At 40.9% G+C, this 16,842-nt stretch overlaps 2 protein-coding genes across 3 annotated transcripts; one reads left to right on the top strand and one right to left on the bottom strand.

The window, feature by feature from the left end:
- Nucleotides 1-3,671: 3,671 nt before the first annotated feature.
- Nucleotides 3,672-8,382, top strand: LOC105926652 (troponin T, slow skeletal muscle). The gene is made up of 13 exons (XM_012863046.3): nt 3,672-4,003; nt 5,330-5,359; nt 5,448-5,461; nt 5,547-5,573; nt 5,696-5,714; nt 5,812-5,872; nt 5,949-6,065; nt 6,155-6,232; nt 6,322-6,435; nt 7,223-7,332; nt 7,423-7,513; nt 7,599-7,639; nt 7,920-8,382. The coding sequence occupies exons 1-13, from the start codon at nt 3,816-3,818 to the stop codon at nt 7,963-7,965; spliced, it is 936 nt and encodes a 311-aa protein (XP_012718500.3). The 5' UTR covers nt 3,672-3,815; the 3' UTR covers nt 7,966-8,382.
- A 1,823-nt stretch (nt 8,383-10,205) lies between these two features.
- Nucleotides 10,206-16,352, bottom strand: LOC105926614 (dynein assembly factor 3, axonemal). 2 transcript variants are annotated; one of them, XM_036141727.1, is made up of 12 exons: nt 16,204-16,352; nt 15,664-15,746; nt 13,963-14,069; nt 13,794-13,887; nt 13,553-13,707; nt 13,268-13,456; nt 12,999-13,121; nt 12,791-12,916; nt 11,429-11,573; nt 10,787-10,901; nt 10,607-10,681; nt 10,206-10,502 (listed from the first exon to the last, which is right to left on the bottom strand). In XM_036141727.1, the coding sequence occupies exons 1-12, from the start codon at nt 16,206-16,208 to the stop codon at nt 10,355-10,357; spliced, it is 1,365 nt and encodes a 454-aa protein (XP_035997620.1). In that variant the 5' UTR covers nt 16,209-16,352; the 3' UTR covers nt 10,206-10,354. The 2 variants fall into 2 exon arrangements, with proteins under 2 accessions (XP_035997620.1, XP_035997621.1); XM_036141728.1 differs by having other exon boundaries at nt 12,791-12,913.
- Between the last annotated feature and the right edge of the window lie 490 nt (nt 16,353-16,842).

Genomic DNA, 16,842 nt, shown 5'->3' with positions numbered 1-16,842 from the left:
ACAAACTTCCAGAAAACTGTAAAGATGTGGAAAACCTTAGTTCCTTTAAATCAAGATTAAAAACACATTTGTTTAAAATTGCCTTCAACTGTCCTAGTTAACTGAATCACCACTTTTTTGTTCTATTTTCTATCTATATTTTATTCCTACTTGCTTTTATTCTGTTTTATTTTGCTATATTTTAATCATGTAAAGCACTTTGCATTGTCTTTGTACTGAATTGTGCTATATAAATAAATTTGCCTTGCCTTGCCTTGCCTTGCCATCAGAGCAACCTGGGCTCTCATCACACCTGAGCAGCGCCACAGACTGATGGACTCCATGCCACGCCGCATGGCTGCAGTGATCCAGGAAAAGGAGAACCGGCTAAGTACTGAGAGCTGCACATGCTCAGACTTTTCATGTTCATACTATTAAATCGGCCAACATTTCTGGAAATCCCTTATTTTGTTTTGGTCTTAAGTAATATTCTAATTTTCTGAGATAACGAATTTTGGGTTTTCATTAGTTCTCAGTTATAATAATCAAATTTAAAAGAAACAAACACTCAAAATATATCAGTCTGTGTGTAATAAATATACGAGTTTCCCTTTTTGAATGGAATTACGGTATTTCTAAATGTAAAATAAATAAAAAATACAGCCTAATGTTAAGCAGATGAATGTTCAAAATTGCTGCACTGGTGATGTGCTTTTTTTCTGTTATTGTTAGAAAAATAAGACAGTTTGTATTAAACTGAAATATGATGCAATAAATAACATTTTAAGCACTGAAGAGAAAAGCTTCATAAATACAGACACAAATTGACCGTTTCTAATGGAAATCAAATGTTATGTTGCAGTCAAAGGAATTCCCCAAACTAGCAATAGATCAGCTTTCATTTTCACTTTAGTTAATTATGTCAATGTTTCCATCATTTTTGTTCCTATAGCCAACTTAACAATAAATTGTTAAATTTTATCATACTCTCTTTTGTGTTGGCTCTAAATGTTAATTCCCCTTCCCCCTAAACGAGTTGGGGTCGTAACAGTACTGGAAAAAAAATCTACTTTTTCATGATATTCTAATTTTGTACTTCCAGTTTTTTTGAAACACTGAATTTGTGGCTTTCATTACCTTTAAGCCATAATCCTCAACCTTTATAAGGAAAAACAATTCAGCCAGAAAGCCATGATTGATCTGAATATCCCAGCTGTCATGTTGGACAGCTGGGATTTAAAAAACGGAAGTCTCCTGGATCTATTAATAAAATAAACTTTTAACTTCTTATATTGGTCCTCCTTAACTTTTGTCTTTTTTAAAAAAAAAGACTGATGTCAAAATGTTTATAGACGACAGAACAAGCACGGAGAAGTGAGTCCTGGACTTTACGGACTCTTGAAACAATTATTTTGTCCTGATCAGAAGTAGTAAAACTTGTCTTTGCTACAAAATGATGTTCTGAGATGCTTCTCAACTCAACACTCCTGGATTTCTCCAAAGTCCTTCCTGCGGATCTCCTCCCAGCGTCCTCCTCAGATGTTATTTGTCTCCAGCCAGCTGTCTTCATCTCCGTTTGCAGCAGTGAGGTCAGCGACAAAGCCTCCCCTCATCGTCCCTCCTGGCTGACTTCACCTCATGCCTCCAGGCTCTGTCCAATATTTTCCAAATTAAGGGTTGGATTTACAAACGCTTGCAGTGATGGTTTCTGGCGGACAGACAGTTGTCTGGTCCCTGAAGCCGGCTGTCAGCTGGATCCCATCGTTTGGCTGATTACTGGGAGAAGTGGGATGGTCCCAGCGTCATCCACAGGGGGTCGTGTTTATAAGGCCATGTTGCTTCTCGCTCTCCTCATCTGAACATCCGTTAATGTCCAGGTATGCTCTTTAATCATCTTCTGACTTGGTCCATCTCCAGCCAACGTGCTTTAATTTACAGCCCATTGGAGGAAAAAAAAGCTCTTATTTTCCTCATTTAGACACAGACCAGATCAGATTGTTTTAAAATTTGTGTTTTTGCTACTTTAATTTTTTACTAACATTAACATAAGTGCTGATTTTTTTCCCTATTGGCGGAAACAGTTTCAATTTTATTAATTTAAATGCAACTTTCAAGTCAAAAACTGCTTTTTGTTATAGCGGTGGATCAGACGAACAAGAAATGCCATTTTTTTCAAGGATAGTAGACTTTTTAGGATATTTAAACTACGCCTGTTTAACCGATAGATACATTTGTCAGTTTTGACTATTTCAGACTAAAAAATAACTCAGACCTGAACCTCCATCTAAAGACAAAGTGGACCTTCTAGAACCTGAAGAACATTTCCAGGATTAAAGGACTGATGTCTCAGCAGGATCTGGAAAAACTAATCCATGTTTATATTTAGTAGAACTGATCACTGCAACGGTGTTTTCACAGGTCTGCCTAAAAAGTGGATCAGAACGCTGAAGCTGATCCAGAACCTGCTGCCCACGTCCTCACTAAGACTAAGAACGTAGAGAACATGGACCCGGTTCTGAAGTCCTTCCACTAAGACTAAGAACGTAGAGAACATGGACCCGGTTCTGAAGTCCTCACTAAGACTAAGAACATAGAGAACATGGACCCGGTTCTGAAGTCCTTCCACTAAGACTAAGAACGTAGAGAACATGGACCCGGTTCTGAAGTCCTTCCACTAAGACTAAGAACGTAGAGAACATGGACCCGGTTCTGAAGACCTTCCACTAAGACTAAGAACGTAGAGAACATGGACCCGGTTCTGAAGTCCTTCCACTAAGACTAAGAACGTAGAGAACATGGACCCGGTTCTAAAGTCCTTCCATGGCTCCCTGGATCTCAGAGAATAGACTTTAAAATCCTTCTGTTAGTCTATAAATCCCTGAATTAGCACCTAAATCCATCACAGACTTGTTATCAGGGCATCAACCCTCCAGACCACTCAGGTCTTCTGGCTCCAGCCTGCTCTGCAGAACCAGAACCAGAACCAGAACCAGACATGGAGAAGCAGCATTTAGTTCCTTTGCTCCACTGATCTGGAACAAACTCCCAGAAAACTGGAAAAGTGCTGAAAGCCTGAGTTCTTTTAAATCAAGATTAAAAACACATTTATTTAGGATTATCTTTAACTGTTCTAGTTAAACTATGTTACTGAAACATCATTAGTTCAACTTTGTAGTCCGACCGTTTTTAATATTTGCTTTTAGTTTCTATTCTCCCATGTTCTATTTTGTTTCTACGTTTTATTCCAATTTGCTTTTATTTTCCTATATTTTAATCGTGTAAAGCACTTTGTACTGAAATGTGCTATACAAATAAATTTGCCTTGCCTTGCCTTAAAGGGTCTAAAACCCTTTATTCGGTTAAGGCGCATTAGCAAACCATTGTAGACCAAAGGCTTGGCTCCTTTGTTGCTGAAGGGAAAGTTGATCAAAGTGTTTGGCTCTGAAATTCAACGTGAGCGTCAGACTAACACGTTTATTTCTGCCGCCCTTGCCCTCTGTCCGTCTGTCCGTGGCGTCCATGACTCTTTCTGCCAGTTTAGCCTCCAGCGAAGCCACAGAGTCACGAATTCCTCTCCAAATCCTCCATCGGCCCTCTGTCACCCACGTGCTCCAAGATCTTAGCGGGAAATCTGACAGTGAAGGCTGTAGGGAGGCTGCTTGGTCTCAGAAAAGACAGACGGCGTCAGTGGACGGTTGTCTTTTCTAGTTTAACCAGCTCAGATGTGACCGTTTATAGCCTAGACTGCATTGAGTTAAAGATTAAGTTTAAACCGGACAGCAAGTAGGGGGAAAAAAAACAATGGAGGCTCTGGGTATAAATAGCAAGCAGCCAAAATGCTTAGTGTCTCCATCCCAGATTCTTTCTTCCAAATCAAATTAAAGGACAGCTGGTCTCTGGGTCTTCCCCTGCAGGGCGGCTGCTCTGTCCTCTCATCCCTCCACATTCTGCGCTTTACAGCCAGTCAGCTGCAAACGACCTCTGTGTTTTTGTCCCTTCTTCCATCGACGGCAGCAGGAGAAACGTACGTATAAACCCAGATGTCTGCAAACTCTGTTTCTCCTCGCGGTAAATCAGACTAAACCTTTCCTGTTTTAGGTCAGCTGCACTGCAACAAGGGAGCTAAAAGTAACTTAGACTTAGACAACTTTATTTGTCATTTTGTATGCACAGAGTGCGTACAGAACGAAATTTCGTTTGCATACAGCTTGAAAAATTACAGTAAATTGCAGTAAATTACAGGATAAGGTGCAGCAGTGATTTATAGTAAACAATCGAAATGTAAACAATGTCAGTAGGCAACGATTTCTTGAAATGAGTGCATTTGTGCTTGATTTGAGCAGCTAAATAAGATTATCTGCCAATGCAATGAGTATTTTGATCCCTATAATAAGATCATTAGATATTTTGCACTGGAAATAAGATGATGGAAATGAGTTGTTTCCATTTTAAGTGCAAAAATCTTAACCATTAGCAGATCATTTAATCTTGCCTACTCAAATTTCAAGATAAAATCTTTTCGTTGTAGTTTCCTATTTGCAGTGAAGTTATTCCTGTTTGCTAGAATTTAAAAACATTGTTTTTACCTTCTCTGAATATAAAAGTTGACATATGAAATTTGATTAAATTGCCATTTAAGCTGAATAATTTGGGTAAAATCTTTTGGTTTCTTCACACATACAGAACAGGTGTAGCTGGGTCAGCCTCAGACTCACAGCTTTTCAGCTCAATACCCTGCAAAAAGGGAACCAAAAGCAAGCGCAATTTTATTGAAATTTGTGTATTTGTCCTTGATTTGAGCAGGTAAATAAGATGATCTGCTGATGCAATCAATACATCGACCCCTAAAATAAGATAATTAGATATCCAGCACTGGAAATAAGAAGATGGAGGTGAGTTGTTCCTATTTAAGTGCAAAAATCTTATTCCATTGGTAAATCATTTAAACTTGCCTGCTCAAATCATTTCAAGAGATGTTTTACTTCCTTTTAGTTTCCTTTTTGCAGTGAAACCACTTTGTAACTAACTTGCAGTTAGGTCTGGGCTCATCGTCGGTTCAACCCGTTTAAGTTGGTGGATGATTTTTTTAAGGCGCGGCTCCAATATTGTGACATATTTAAGATGTAGCTACACCTCCTTGACACTGTGACGATTACATTTCAGAATAATAGTTTGAACACTTGAACGTTGGACCTTCAGGCAGCTGGAAGTTGGACCCGGCCGTCCAGCAGTGATCTTATTTTGCACGAAGAAACCAGCAGCACTGAAATCCTGACGAGGCAACAATGCATTTTGGTTTTTCTCCTTCTTGCAGCAACGTTTAACGTGACTTTTGTGCTTTTCTCTCCAGCAGCACCATGTCTTTTCCAGAAGAACACGGGTGAGCCAATCACATCCGACATTTCTATCACCTGAGGCTCGTATTTAAAGCCATGTCTGATCGTTATTTCTCTTTTATTTGTGTTCAGAGGCCATCAGGAGGGTGAGAAAATGAACTCCTTAACTCAGTGTTTCCGTTTAAATGTCTTCTCTCGCCTCTGCCTCACTGCCGCTGTGTTTCTCTGCAGATGATGATGAGGAGCAGGGAGAGGGAGGTGAGCCTGGCGCCGTCTTCGCTGTAAATCTAATAATGTGGCAGCTCCATGCTTAGATTCATTTTGTTAAACTTGCATCACTTTTAACCGCTTTTCTCACCTGCTGCTGTTCCACGTCGAAGGAGAAAGGCCCAGATACAAGTAAGAACAGAGCGAACACCGTCACGTTTTCACCCACTAACGACCCCGCCGGCTCAATTAAACCAATCTAACATGTTGTGATGTCATGTTTGCTCAGGCCAGTGGTGACGCAGCTCGCGGCGCCAAAAATCCCTGAAGGAGAGAGGGTCGACTTTGACGTATGTTCCCTCAATCATGATCCCAACGATTGCAATCAAAACGGGCGTAAGTGACCCGCTGGGTCTCTGCTGTCAGGACATCCACAGGAAAAGGATGGAGAAGGACCTCCTGGAGCTGCAGACCCTCATCGATGTTCACTTTGAGCAGAGGAAGAAGGAGGAAGAGGAGCTGATTGGACTCAAAGACCGAATTGTAATGTGTTTTTTTTCCCCCACCCCTCCTCAGGCTGCAGGACTGTTCTGACTCTTTGGGTTATTTGTTTTATTCGTTTGTCAATGCAGGAGAGAAGGAGAGCAGAGAGAGCCGAGCAGCAGCGCGTAAGGGCCGAAAAGGAGCGTGACAGGCAGACGCGGATCGCAGTAAACTGTTACAAAATCAAACATATCGCCTATTCAACACAAAAAAATCCTTTTTCGTTTTGGGCACATCTGAGAATGGCTCCTTTCAGGAAGAGAGACAGAGGAAAGAGGACGAGGAGGCGAGGAAGAGGGCGGACGATGAGGCCAAGAAGAAGAAGGTCCTGTCCAACATGGGGGCTCATTTTGGAGGTTTCCTGGCAAAGGTCAGCGGGCAGCTGGGAAACTATAGACTTAGACTTAGACAACTTTATTTGTCATTTTGTGCGTACAGAACGAAATTTCGTTTGCATACAGCTTGAAAAGAAAAGCACAGTAAATTTCAGGATACGTTGCAGCAGTAATTTATGTATACAGTTGAAATGTAAACAATGTAAGCAATGCAGGGGAAATAGACAGTGTGTGATTCACAGTGTACAGGTGAGTATTTTTAAAACCACGGATGTGGTACAGAGTCCATAGACTATTTTTTCAGAGAATAAAGCGTCCTATTGTACGGGCGGGAACATCAACATAATATAAAAAGAATTCAGGGCCTTTGAAGATGCATTTGTAAAATGATTTCCCAACTGTTGTGAGAACTGGGTGCAAATCGTAGAATTTATATCACAAACAAAAAAAAAAAAACGGGTTTAAAAGTATCCACACACCTTCACTGGTATGTGAACAGAAATCTTGTTGCAGAGAAAACACTTTTTTTTCACACCACGGGGAAGGCCTAAAGTTTTTGGGCCCGTTGACCTCCTGGAGCACCCATTCGTGTCCATGCTTCAACCATCCAGGTGTTAATTTGTGATGAATTTAAATAATCCGGAGGCAGTCCTCCGTCCCTTTCTGTTCCATGGATTTTCAGGCCCTCAGCATGATGCTGCCACCACCGTGCTCTGCAGTTAACCGTAGCGTTGATGGGTCTGAACGGTCTCGGATACTTGGAGGATGTTGGTTTGGTTTGGTTTGCATCACAGGTGGGAGTAAAGCATGTGTTTCCTGCAGGAAGAGCAAAGAAGAGGCAAGAGACAAACGGCGAGGGAGATCAAGAAAAAGACTCTGGCGGAGAGACGCAAGCCGCTGGGCATTGAGAGCCTGAAGGAGGACGGCCTGAGGTGAGAGGAGCGATCCGTTCTGGGGGGTTCTGTTTGACCGAGCCTGGGCTGTTATGGGAAGAACTTTAAAATGAACCTGACGTGTTTCAGGGAGAGAGCCAAGGAGATGTGGGAGTGGATCTACCAGCTGGAGTCCGAGAAGTTCGACCTGACTGACAAGATGAAGAAGCAGAAATATGAGGTACATCTTCATCTAAGATCACAGAACTCTTGTTTCCTGAAAAATGAGCAAACCCGTGACGCTTAACGTTTTATTCTGTTCCCAGATCAACGTCCTTCTGAACAGAATCCAACACGCTCAGAAATTGTGAGTCCAGTCTTCTTTGCAGCTTTTAAAGCTTTTGTTAGAGCATCAGCGCTTGAACTATTCAAACGCAGCTCAGAGCGGCGTCTGTCTGCAGGAAATCCCAGCGCTTAGTTCCTGCTTTCAAACAGGAAGCACACCTCTGCGAAATTTGCATCGCCACATGGAGCGGAGAACCCAGCAGAATTACTTCTCCTTTTAAAAACCGCAGCGTCAGTCAATGGCACGTGTTGTGCACGGACCACTGGTGATCTGGTTTACTTCTTCTCTGGTCTCTCTGCAGCAAAAAGGTCCACGGGAAGGGGAAGGTCGGAGGGCGTTGGAAGTGAACCTTCGCACAGTCGCACAACGGAAACCAACCAGAAGATTTCTTTTTTTCCCACCCCGCCCAGCTTGTAGCGCTGGGAATTTTGAATTTTGCTGTGGTTAACGCTAGAAGTGAGACGTGCTAGTTTCCTAGGTGCAGTTTGCTGTTATATATCCATTTAAAATCTGCCATTGCGCTTAATAAAAGGCATGCATTCATGAAATAAGCATTCTTGAACAGTGTTATTTATAGAAACTGAGTTTTCTGTTAATGCTAATTGACTTAAATTAAAACAGCTGCCACTCACTGGCCAATAAGTGTGGTTATAAAGGTTTTATCTGCATAAAACAGGGTTGTCCAGGGTTTTTCCTGGGGGCCGTTTGTGGCCCTCGGCCTTAATTCAATAAGAGCATACATTTGTTTGCCAGTTCAGGGGGTTTAAGGAGATAAAAAAATGTTAAGGTGCAAATTTCACTTATGTGGCGCATAAAAAAAAAAAGAAAGGAGATTAATTCAAATCTTTTTAAAATGGGAAATATAAGGTGCAACTCTTTATATTTGAACAACAATGTTTTTGTTTTAATTTTAGGTTAATTTGATATAAATATGACAACAATCATGCAGACTTTTACTGAAAAGCAGAGTCAGGAGCACCCATTTAATAAATTAGCTGAACTAAAGCTAGAGGGAGCCATATCCTGTTTATGTTGCTGAAATAACCGCAGACAGTCTAGACAAAGATAATTTGTAAAAAATAGGACGTTGAACGCAGTTTTTCTTTTATTAAACCCAGCTGTGAGACTCTTTTAATGTTTGTGATCTACAGTGATTTATTGATCCCCTTTCCACAGAAATCAGACTACTTTGCTTGTCTTAGAGCAGAAATGTGTATTTAGTTTTTCGTTGATAAGGTAGAAATTTAAAATAAAATAAAGAATAAAAAAATGTGTGGCTGTGAAAACCCTCAACTTGACATCTTTGGCCTCCACAGCAGAAGGTTTAGACGCCAGTGGCCTAAAACGTCCAGGCTGCATCATCCCACTGGTCTCGTGGATATTAATGATGTCAACATTCAATTACTAGTAAAACTGTGTGTTTCCTGGGTAAATTTGTGTGAATGCTTTAAGCTTACAGCATAGGCTGATCTGCTTGAGAAACACAACCGAATCAGAAACTGTTGATGAGGAAAACATGAAGAGAAAACATCTTAGCAGAAACTGAAACAGAACTGCTGAAGAAGCTGAAATGAAAGCAGACCGACCATCTGAAGCAGACGTTCTGAAAATTGTTTTTAGATCAGAAGAAACTGGAGAGAAAAAACTGAGAAAATGTCCGATTTCCTCCGTGGGGTTTATTTCAGCTCATAAAATAAAATTTTATTGCAAGCTATCATCTAAAGCAGTGATGCACTCCCAGAGTGGAGGCCTGTATGAGAGGAGCTGCAGCCGAATCAAGGAAGCCCTTCGATTTCTAGCAGTAGAGCGAGAAGCCGAGAAGTTCTGCAAGCAGCCCGGTTCTGTTGGCCCAAAGAAAAAGTTAGGAGGCGACAGCCGGAAAAATAAAAATGCCTCTATTTAAAAAAATCTTGGGCAAACCCCTTAAACTGATGCTTTTACAGTACAGTCAAACCTTTAATATTTTTCATATTAAATATATGTATGTATGTATATGTGTATATATATATATATATATATATATATATATATATATATATATATATATATATATATATATATATATATATTAAAAAACATAAACATAAACATATATCAAAAAATATATATGTTTTTTAATGGGTTAGAATGGTCTAGTCATATATACATACATATATACATATAAAATATATATATATATATATATATATATATATGTGTGTATATATATACATTACATGTCAGGGGCCTATTTCGAGGTGCAGATATTATTTCTCTAGGTTTAAAATAGAAACCGGGGGTTTTGCGTCACTGACTAGAGGAGCTCTGATGGCAATTTGTAGGAGAATTGCTGTCTGTCGGTCACAAGGCATTAAGGAGCACATATTTTCCTGCAGTTTAATGCCTAAACTATATAGGAAGACTAAAAGCACAGATAAGGTTTATTATTGTTGGACAACACCCACTGAGGCCCCAACTGTAAGATCAGAAACTTCCCATAAATTAGCTAAAACAGGTTGAATGGCTGCAGTTGCACAAAATGATAGAATAGTATCTAATAATGTGGGAGTTTATAGCAGTCACACCATAAATCAGAGTACACACCACGCCTGGAACACATCGTCTAGTCAAGATTTTAATTTAACTGAAAATCTTAATAAAAAAATAAAAGCCTGCTGAGTTTGTTTTCCTCCTAAAACTCGTGACATCTGGTCTCAACAGAAGCAATCTGCAGAGCTGCGATGGAGCCAACCGTCTTCACTTCTTCTTCTTCTGCTGGACGAAAACCGCGTGGACGCCGTCGCTGCCGGCCTCACGCCAGGGTTCAAATCCCGCCTCCAGAGCCGAGCTTGCCGCTTTCTCTGCGAAGCCGGCCTCTTGTTCTTTGTTCAGGTCCAGAACGTACCTGACGCACAAACACACACCTTAAACACACGCACTGCAGCTACACATGTTCCGGACAGTAAAGTAAACGAGGCACAGACACAGAGTTACTATAAAAGGCCTCACTTGGCCAGCTCCACCACAAGCACGCCGTCTGGTGCAGCAATCTGTCTCATGGCGGGGCCCAACTGGTGCACGCAGCTTCACAGCACCGGGATGGGGGGGCAGAAAAACAGAAAACGCTCATAGTCTGATCCAGGCAGCAGGTTGGAAACAGAACCACGTTTCAGGGGAAAGTCGTCTTACGTGGTGGAGAAGTAGATTGTGTTGAAGTAGTGGCAGTATTTCTGCTTCTGTGGCAGCTTTTGGAGCGAGTCCAGCGGCAGGAAGGTTACCGAGACCCCCCCGAGGGGCATCAAGTCTGCGGAGGAATGAACAGAAGTCACACATGGTGAAAACCGTGTGGAATTAAACATTTTTTGGAACTTAAAAACACTGTCCTGCATGACAAAATACATCAAACAGATAAAAATTAAGAAATGATTTGAATTTTTCCACACCTGAAGCTTAATCTGCTAATTAAAACACAGCGCCCCCCGTGGACAATATAGGAACTGCATATTTTCAGTTAAACGAAGTACATGTTTTTTTCAATAATTGTCTTATCATTCTCTTCCTTTTATCTTGTCCACTTGTGAAAGTCAAATCTGATGAGCTCGTTGTGGCATCTTATTGCCACATTGCCAGACAGGACACTGGGAAAAAAAAAAAAAAAATTTTTTTTTTTTTTTTTTTATAATGATAATGCATTTAGCCACAGGGCCGGACTAAATTGTTCGGCGGGCCGGATCCGGCCCACGGGCCGTATGTTTGACACCCCTGAATTAGAGCCTCTTTCACTTAACGATGATTGAAAAACAACATAAGGTTGCAGTTAAAGCCTTTCACCATTAACGCTGGGGGATTCTTGCTGACTCAGCGTGGCCGCCTTCCCTGCGTCTGGGTCTGAGTGAAGCGCAGTGAGGCAGCCCCGTCTGCTGGACAGGGACTGGAACAATTCCTGCACGTTTGCGTAGGACAGATCCTGGGCTGTCTGTGGACGTGAAGACAGAGAAGAGTAATAAATCTAAACGACATCATCGTCTCCTTCAACATGTGAGCCCCTGCCTTACAAACCGGAGTGAATTTCATTTGAATTCAATGCAATTAGAGTGAAACTGTGAGGTAGCAGGAAAATTATACATGGCAAACTGTTACAAGTTAAAATCTAAAATGTGCGGCGAGCATTCAGATTCACTCCACCAAGCCGTTACTTTGACAATCCACATTTTGCTGCGATTACAACCGTATGATTTTTGGGATACGTCTCCATCAGCTTTTTCTCAGCAAAACTGAAACTGGGAACATCGTTTCTCAAGTCTTTCCAGAGATTCTCATTTGGATTTAGGTCTGGACTTTGACTAGACCATTCTAACCCATTAATCTGCTTTGATTTGAACCATCACACAGTATCTCTGGCTGTATGTTTGAGGCCTGCTGGGAAGTGAACCTCCTCTATGGGGTGAGATAACTGTCAATATAAACGCACGCGTAGGTCTTTGAATCTGTAAACGTAAGTCAATAAACCTGAATACATTTAAGATCTGTATTTGTTCCTGGTTGTCAACTCATTCATAGAATACAAGTTACAAAGTTACAACTTTGCAAAAATACGAGTACAAATCACAGATTTAGGAGTATGAATCTACAACACCCGGTGAATCCATTACACACCCCACCAGTTGGGGGCAGTAATGACACGTGACTACAGATATTTCACCTGTGAGAATGTGAATGCTGTTTTCTTCCTCTTTTCTTTCTCTTCTTCTTATTTAATGGCAGTTGGTTAAAAAAAATCCATTCATGGGCATTACCGCCATCCAATGGTAAGGAGAGTAAAACAGCTTCATCATGGGTTGTAGATTTGTAATCGTAAATTTGTAATTTTTGCAAAGTTGTAACTCTGTAACTTGTATTCTCACAGATGAAGCATGTGATGTCACACGTATGAGTTGACCACCAGGAACAAATACAAATCTTAAACATATTCACATTTATTGACTGACATTTATTGACAGTTATCTTACCCCATACTCCACCCTCCAACAATTTCCTACCACTTTACAACTGTGGACTTCTTTACTAAACATTACTTCTTATCCCGACAGAAGACACTGAGGTTTGTGGTTGTAAAGTGACCAAATGTTGAAAGTTCAAATGGTGTGAAAACTATTTTCGGTTTGACATGTAAATGTTGCATCCCTGATTTACCTTCAAGTGTTGCCCATTCTGCGTTTTCAGCAGGCTCCTGTCATCAGTTTCAACGCCAAAAGAAAGATACGGGCTGGAAACGATGTCTCCCCAGTAGCCTCTAATACCGACTTTGTCTCCTTTCTGCTGAGACACAAGTCCGGTGAAGGTTTAGTCCGATAATTTCATTTCTGGGCTTTTCAGTTCAGCAAAATAGACATTCACTTACTTGATTAAAGACCCTTGTGGAGAGTAAAGTGGGATTGGTTATTTGGTAGATACCTTCCCTCATCTCAAACGCCAGACCCTTTTCTCTCCATCGCATATACTGCTGTTTGCTGATGATACCGCACTTAATGGAAGAAACCCAGACAGAGTCCATTTAGGTCAATCTAACAGCAAAACTCTGCATTTACAGGAACATAACCAGTTCTGCAACCTGCACATAGTTTATTATTTGGCCACATAAATGACAAAAGTCTTAAAATTCTCCTTCACCCCCTTCTCATGCAGCTTCATTGTAAGGTCCCAGTCAAAGCATCCCTTCCTGGAGTCGTAACGGGTACCGAGATGCTGCCTGACCCGATAATCCCAGGCTTTGGACATCAGGACCGGAGAAGAAGCTGCAGGTGACGTTTCCTGGAGCCACAGCTTGAATATTCTGGTTAGTTCATCTCGTTCCCTAAACTATAAAGACTCAGTCAGTTTTGTAACGATTTTCACATTTTTATTTTTAGCTCTGTAGCTAAAAATAACACCAATCAGCTCAACGGCTGGTTTCACCTTCAGAAGTGTTGTGTTCAGGCAGGCGTGCATGGCCTCCTCTGTTGTTTCAGTAACAGAGAGAATGAGCTGTGCCGCAGCTCGCCTCAGCGTCTCTTCAGTCTGACTGCGGATTTCACCGTTTCCAAAAAGCTCCAGGAAAACTTCCGTCTTCTCTGAAAAAAAAAACAACAACAAAATAACCCCAAAATTAACTAGAAATGTTTTCCACAAATGATAAATCTATCAAAGTGGCTCCCACCGTTGATTCCCATCCTTTCCTGCGGCAGAAGTGTGAGGTAGAGGAGAAGCAGCTGCCGAGCCACGACTTCCATGCTTGTTTCAATCACCCATACCTGCAGAACAGAGAATATGAGGGACTGCTGCAGCGTTTTGGCTTTACTGCTGGAGTTTAAGGCAATGTTGCTCACATGAAGGTTCTGCTTGTCTGGAGAATCCGCAATAGTCTTCAAAATATGTCTTGGATCCCCACTCCCGACCAGGAGTATGTTCACCTCTCCATCAAACGTCACAGGGCCTGGAGGAGCCAAAACACACAAAACAACTATACGCAGTTCTTCTCAGGCTGGGTATTAAACCTTTTTTTTTTTCTGATCACCTTGACCTCGCCATGCATGAAGCTGTTGGAGCTGGAGAGCTCCTTCAGCGACACACTGCTGCATCCGAGGTGCACAAAAGAGCCTTACCACAGATCCTTCTTCCCTGCATCTTATAACCATCACTGCTCCCAACAAACTCAGTAAGTTGTTCACATTCCTGCTGTTATTTGATTTGTTTTATCAACGAACTTGCTTTTTATGCACAATTATTTAGACACATTTTTTTAAATTATCACCTAGTATAGAAACACAGAAGTTCTAGGAAAACGATAGAACTCTGTTTCACATATATCTCAGACTCAGCCATACTTTAATGATCCCAGGGCGAAATTACTTTTGTTACGTGTTCCAGAATACACACATTGTTATATATATATTTACAACATTACATACAAGGTATTACCATATTACAATAGTCATATCACTTCCCTTGGGAATCCCAGTGAAGTGATGGTGACTTGTGCAAGAACAGTGCAGAGAATGCATAAATTACTGTTACAGAGGGAGGGGGGGGGGGGGGGGGGGGGGGTGTTATTTATTCTATATTTAATAACTGTACTTTTATGTTGTAAATTTGCCTTTAATATACAGCCTGTTGTTCTTATTTTTATTATTATATTTTACCTTTAGGTGAGTCTGAATGCTTCCATCCACTTTGCTGCTGGTACACCCAAATTTCCTCACTGTGGGAAAATAAAGGATGTCTCTATTCTATTCTATTCAATTCTATTCTATTCTATTCTATTCTATTCTAAATGACCAATAACTCCTAACTTTGCCAAATGTGACTTTATAAAAACTAGGATTTTCCACCAATTCTTTATTTATTATACATATTTTATAGTAAGAAGAATATATATTTAATATTTATAGGAAAATAAAGCAAACATTGTTTAGGCGGAGGTATGTAAAATAGCAAACGCAGCTTTGATTCTATAGAATAGTATTTAATAGTTTCTGCGGTCTAGATTAGTGCATTAACCTGTCCAAGGTGCCTCTCACCCAATGGAAATGGGCAACAGCCCACCTTGACCCTGCAAGAGGGGATGGATGGATGGATGGATGGATGGATGGACTGATGGGTAGGTTAATGCATTTTAAATATAGCTGGAAAAACCTGAGGATAGAGATGATTTCTGCAGAAAGGTTTTATAACTTTGGGTCTATACAGGTATGTACATATTAGGATCTTTTGTCATCTATTTGTTGAATATACTGCATGAGTATTGCTAAAAGTTAACCACTAGCATATTAATCTATATGTAGAGACAGTTTTTATATCTCATGAGATCTATAACACGAATATGCTTCAATAAACACCATTTAAATAATTGTTTTTGTTAAATTTTATTTTATTTTACTCCCCAACATGGAGAACCACTGCACCACATGGCGCCCAGTTGCAGGCTGCTGATTTACGGATAATCCCGGGATAAGTACGCATGATCCTTCTCGATGCACGTGAGCAGTTTATGATGCACGAAATGGAAACATCCTGGTGCAGCTTCTCACCCAATCTGAGCAGATTTCGTGCTGGACTGAAGCCCCACCAGGCGATACAACCCGCTCCTTCAGACGCCCGGCCGGCACTCATCCTGCAGTATGAACAGAAACAGGAGAAACATCAACCTTCGTCTGTTTGATGATGTTTATTTCAGAACTGGACAATAAACATTACAGAACATGCCAGAATTAGCCAGGAAGTCTGGTTTTCATCTGTAGTCCCTCAAATTAAACTATACATTTAATTAAACAGTTTTTTAACAAAAAGTCATCTTTTCTCCAAAATAAATAACTGTGTCTGGATCAGGATGTATTTTCCGGTCTGCCACCTGTTTCAGAAAACATTTACTTGGAGGCAGACATGTTTGAGCCGAATCTGCGGCTCAAACGAGCCAGTTAGTCTTTGCCACTGAGCTATATAGCTCAGTGGTCTTTGCTCTCTGGCAGCAGAGACGTCATGCTAAGTTAACGGCTAACGGTTCACAAGTTTGTTTGTTTTTTAGACTAATTTTATTATAAACAGGACCAGTAACAGTTTTGCACACTCACCTCATCCACAGCGGAACAACAGCAGTGGCCAAAGTTGTTGTTATTGAGTCCTGGCGATAAGTTTAAGTTCCGTTGCTAGGCAACGCTGTCCAAGGAAGGGCGCCATCTAGCGGTGAGACGGCGCCTCGCTCTCAGGGACCTTCATGTTGGGTCACTGTAGAGCCCCCCGGCCAGCGTTGAGTGGGGGTGTGTTGCTTGACGATTATATCACAAAAATAAAAATAAATAAAAAATAACATTTCACACAATGTATTCATTTTTAATATGTTAATTTTATTCAGTGTTAAATTTCCACAGTGACTGTGGAAATTACGCAGCCCCAAAAGTAATCTGACAGGATTTATTTATTGTTTTTGTTGTTATTCATTTTCAGTAATACATTTTTTCTGCTCTTCACATGTGCTCTGGTTCATCCTACAGACATTAAAATGGGCTCAGAGGAGCATATCTGGCTTTCAATCGTGGATGAAGCCACTAAAACAGGTACCAGTGCTGAAACAGAACGTACAGTCAGATCGTTCCAGTTTTTTCTGTGTATGCTCTATCTCAGGGGTTCTCAAACCTGTTGTGGCCAGGGATCCCTTAGCAGCGGTAAAATCTTTCCAAGGACCACTTTAGATTCTTGATGCTGATAGTATT

Source organism: Fundulus heteroclitus, chromosome 10 (assembly GCF_011125445.2).
Source record: "Fundulus heteroclitus isolate FHET01 chromosome 10, MU-UCD_Fhet_4.1, whole genome shotgun sequence".
Lineage (NCBI taxonomy): Eukaryota > Metazoa > Chordata > Actinopteri > Cyprinodontiformes > Fundulidae > Fundulus > Fundulus heteroclitus.
Note: the sequence above shows the minus strand (reverse complement) of the source record. Positions and strands in the feature narration are given on the sequence as shown.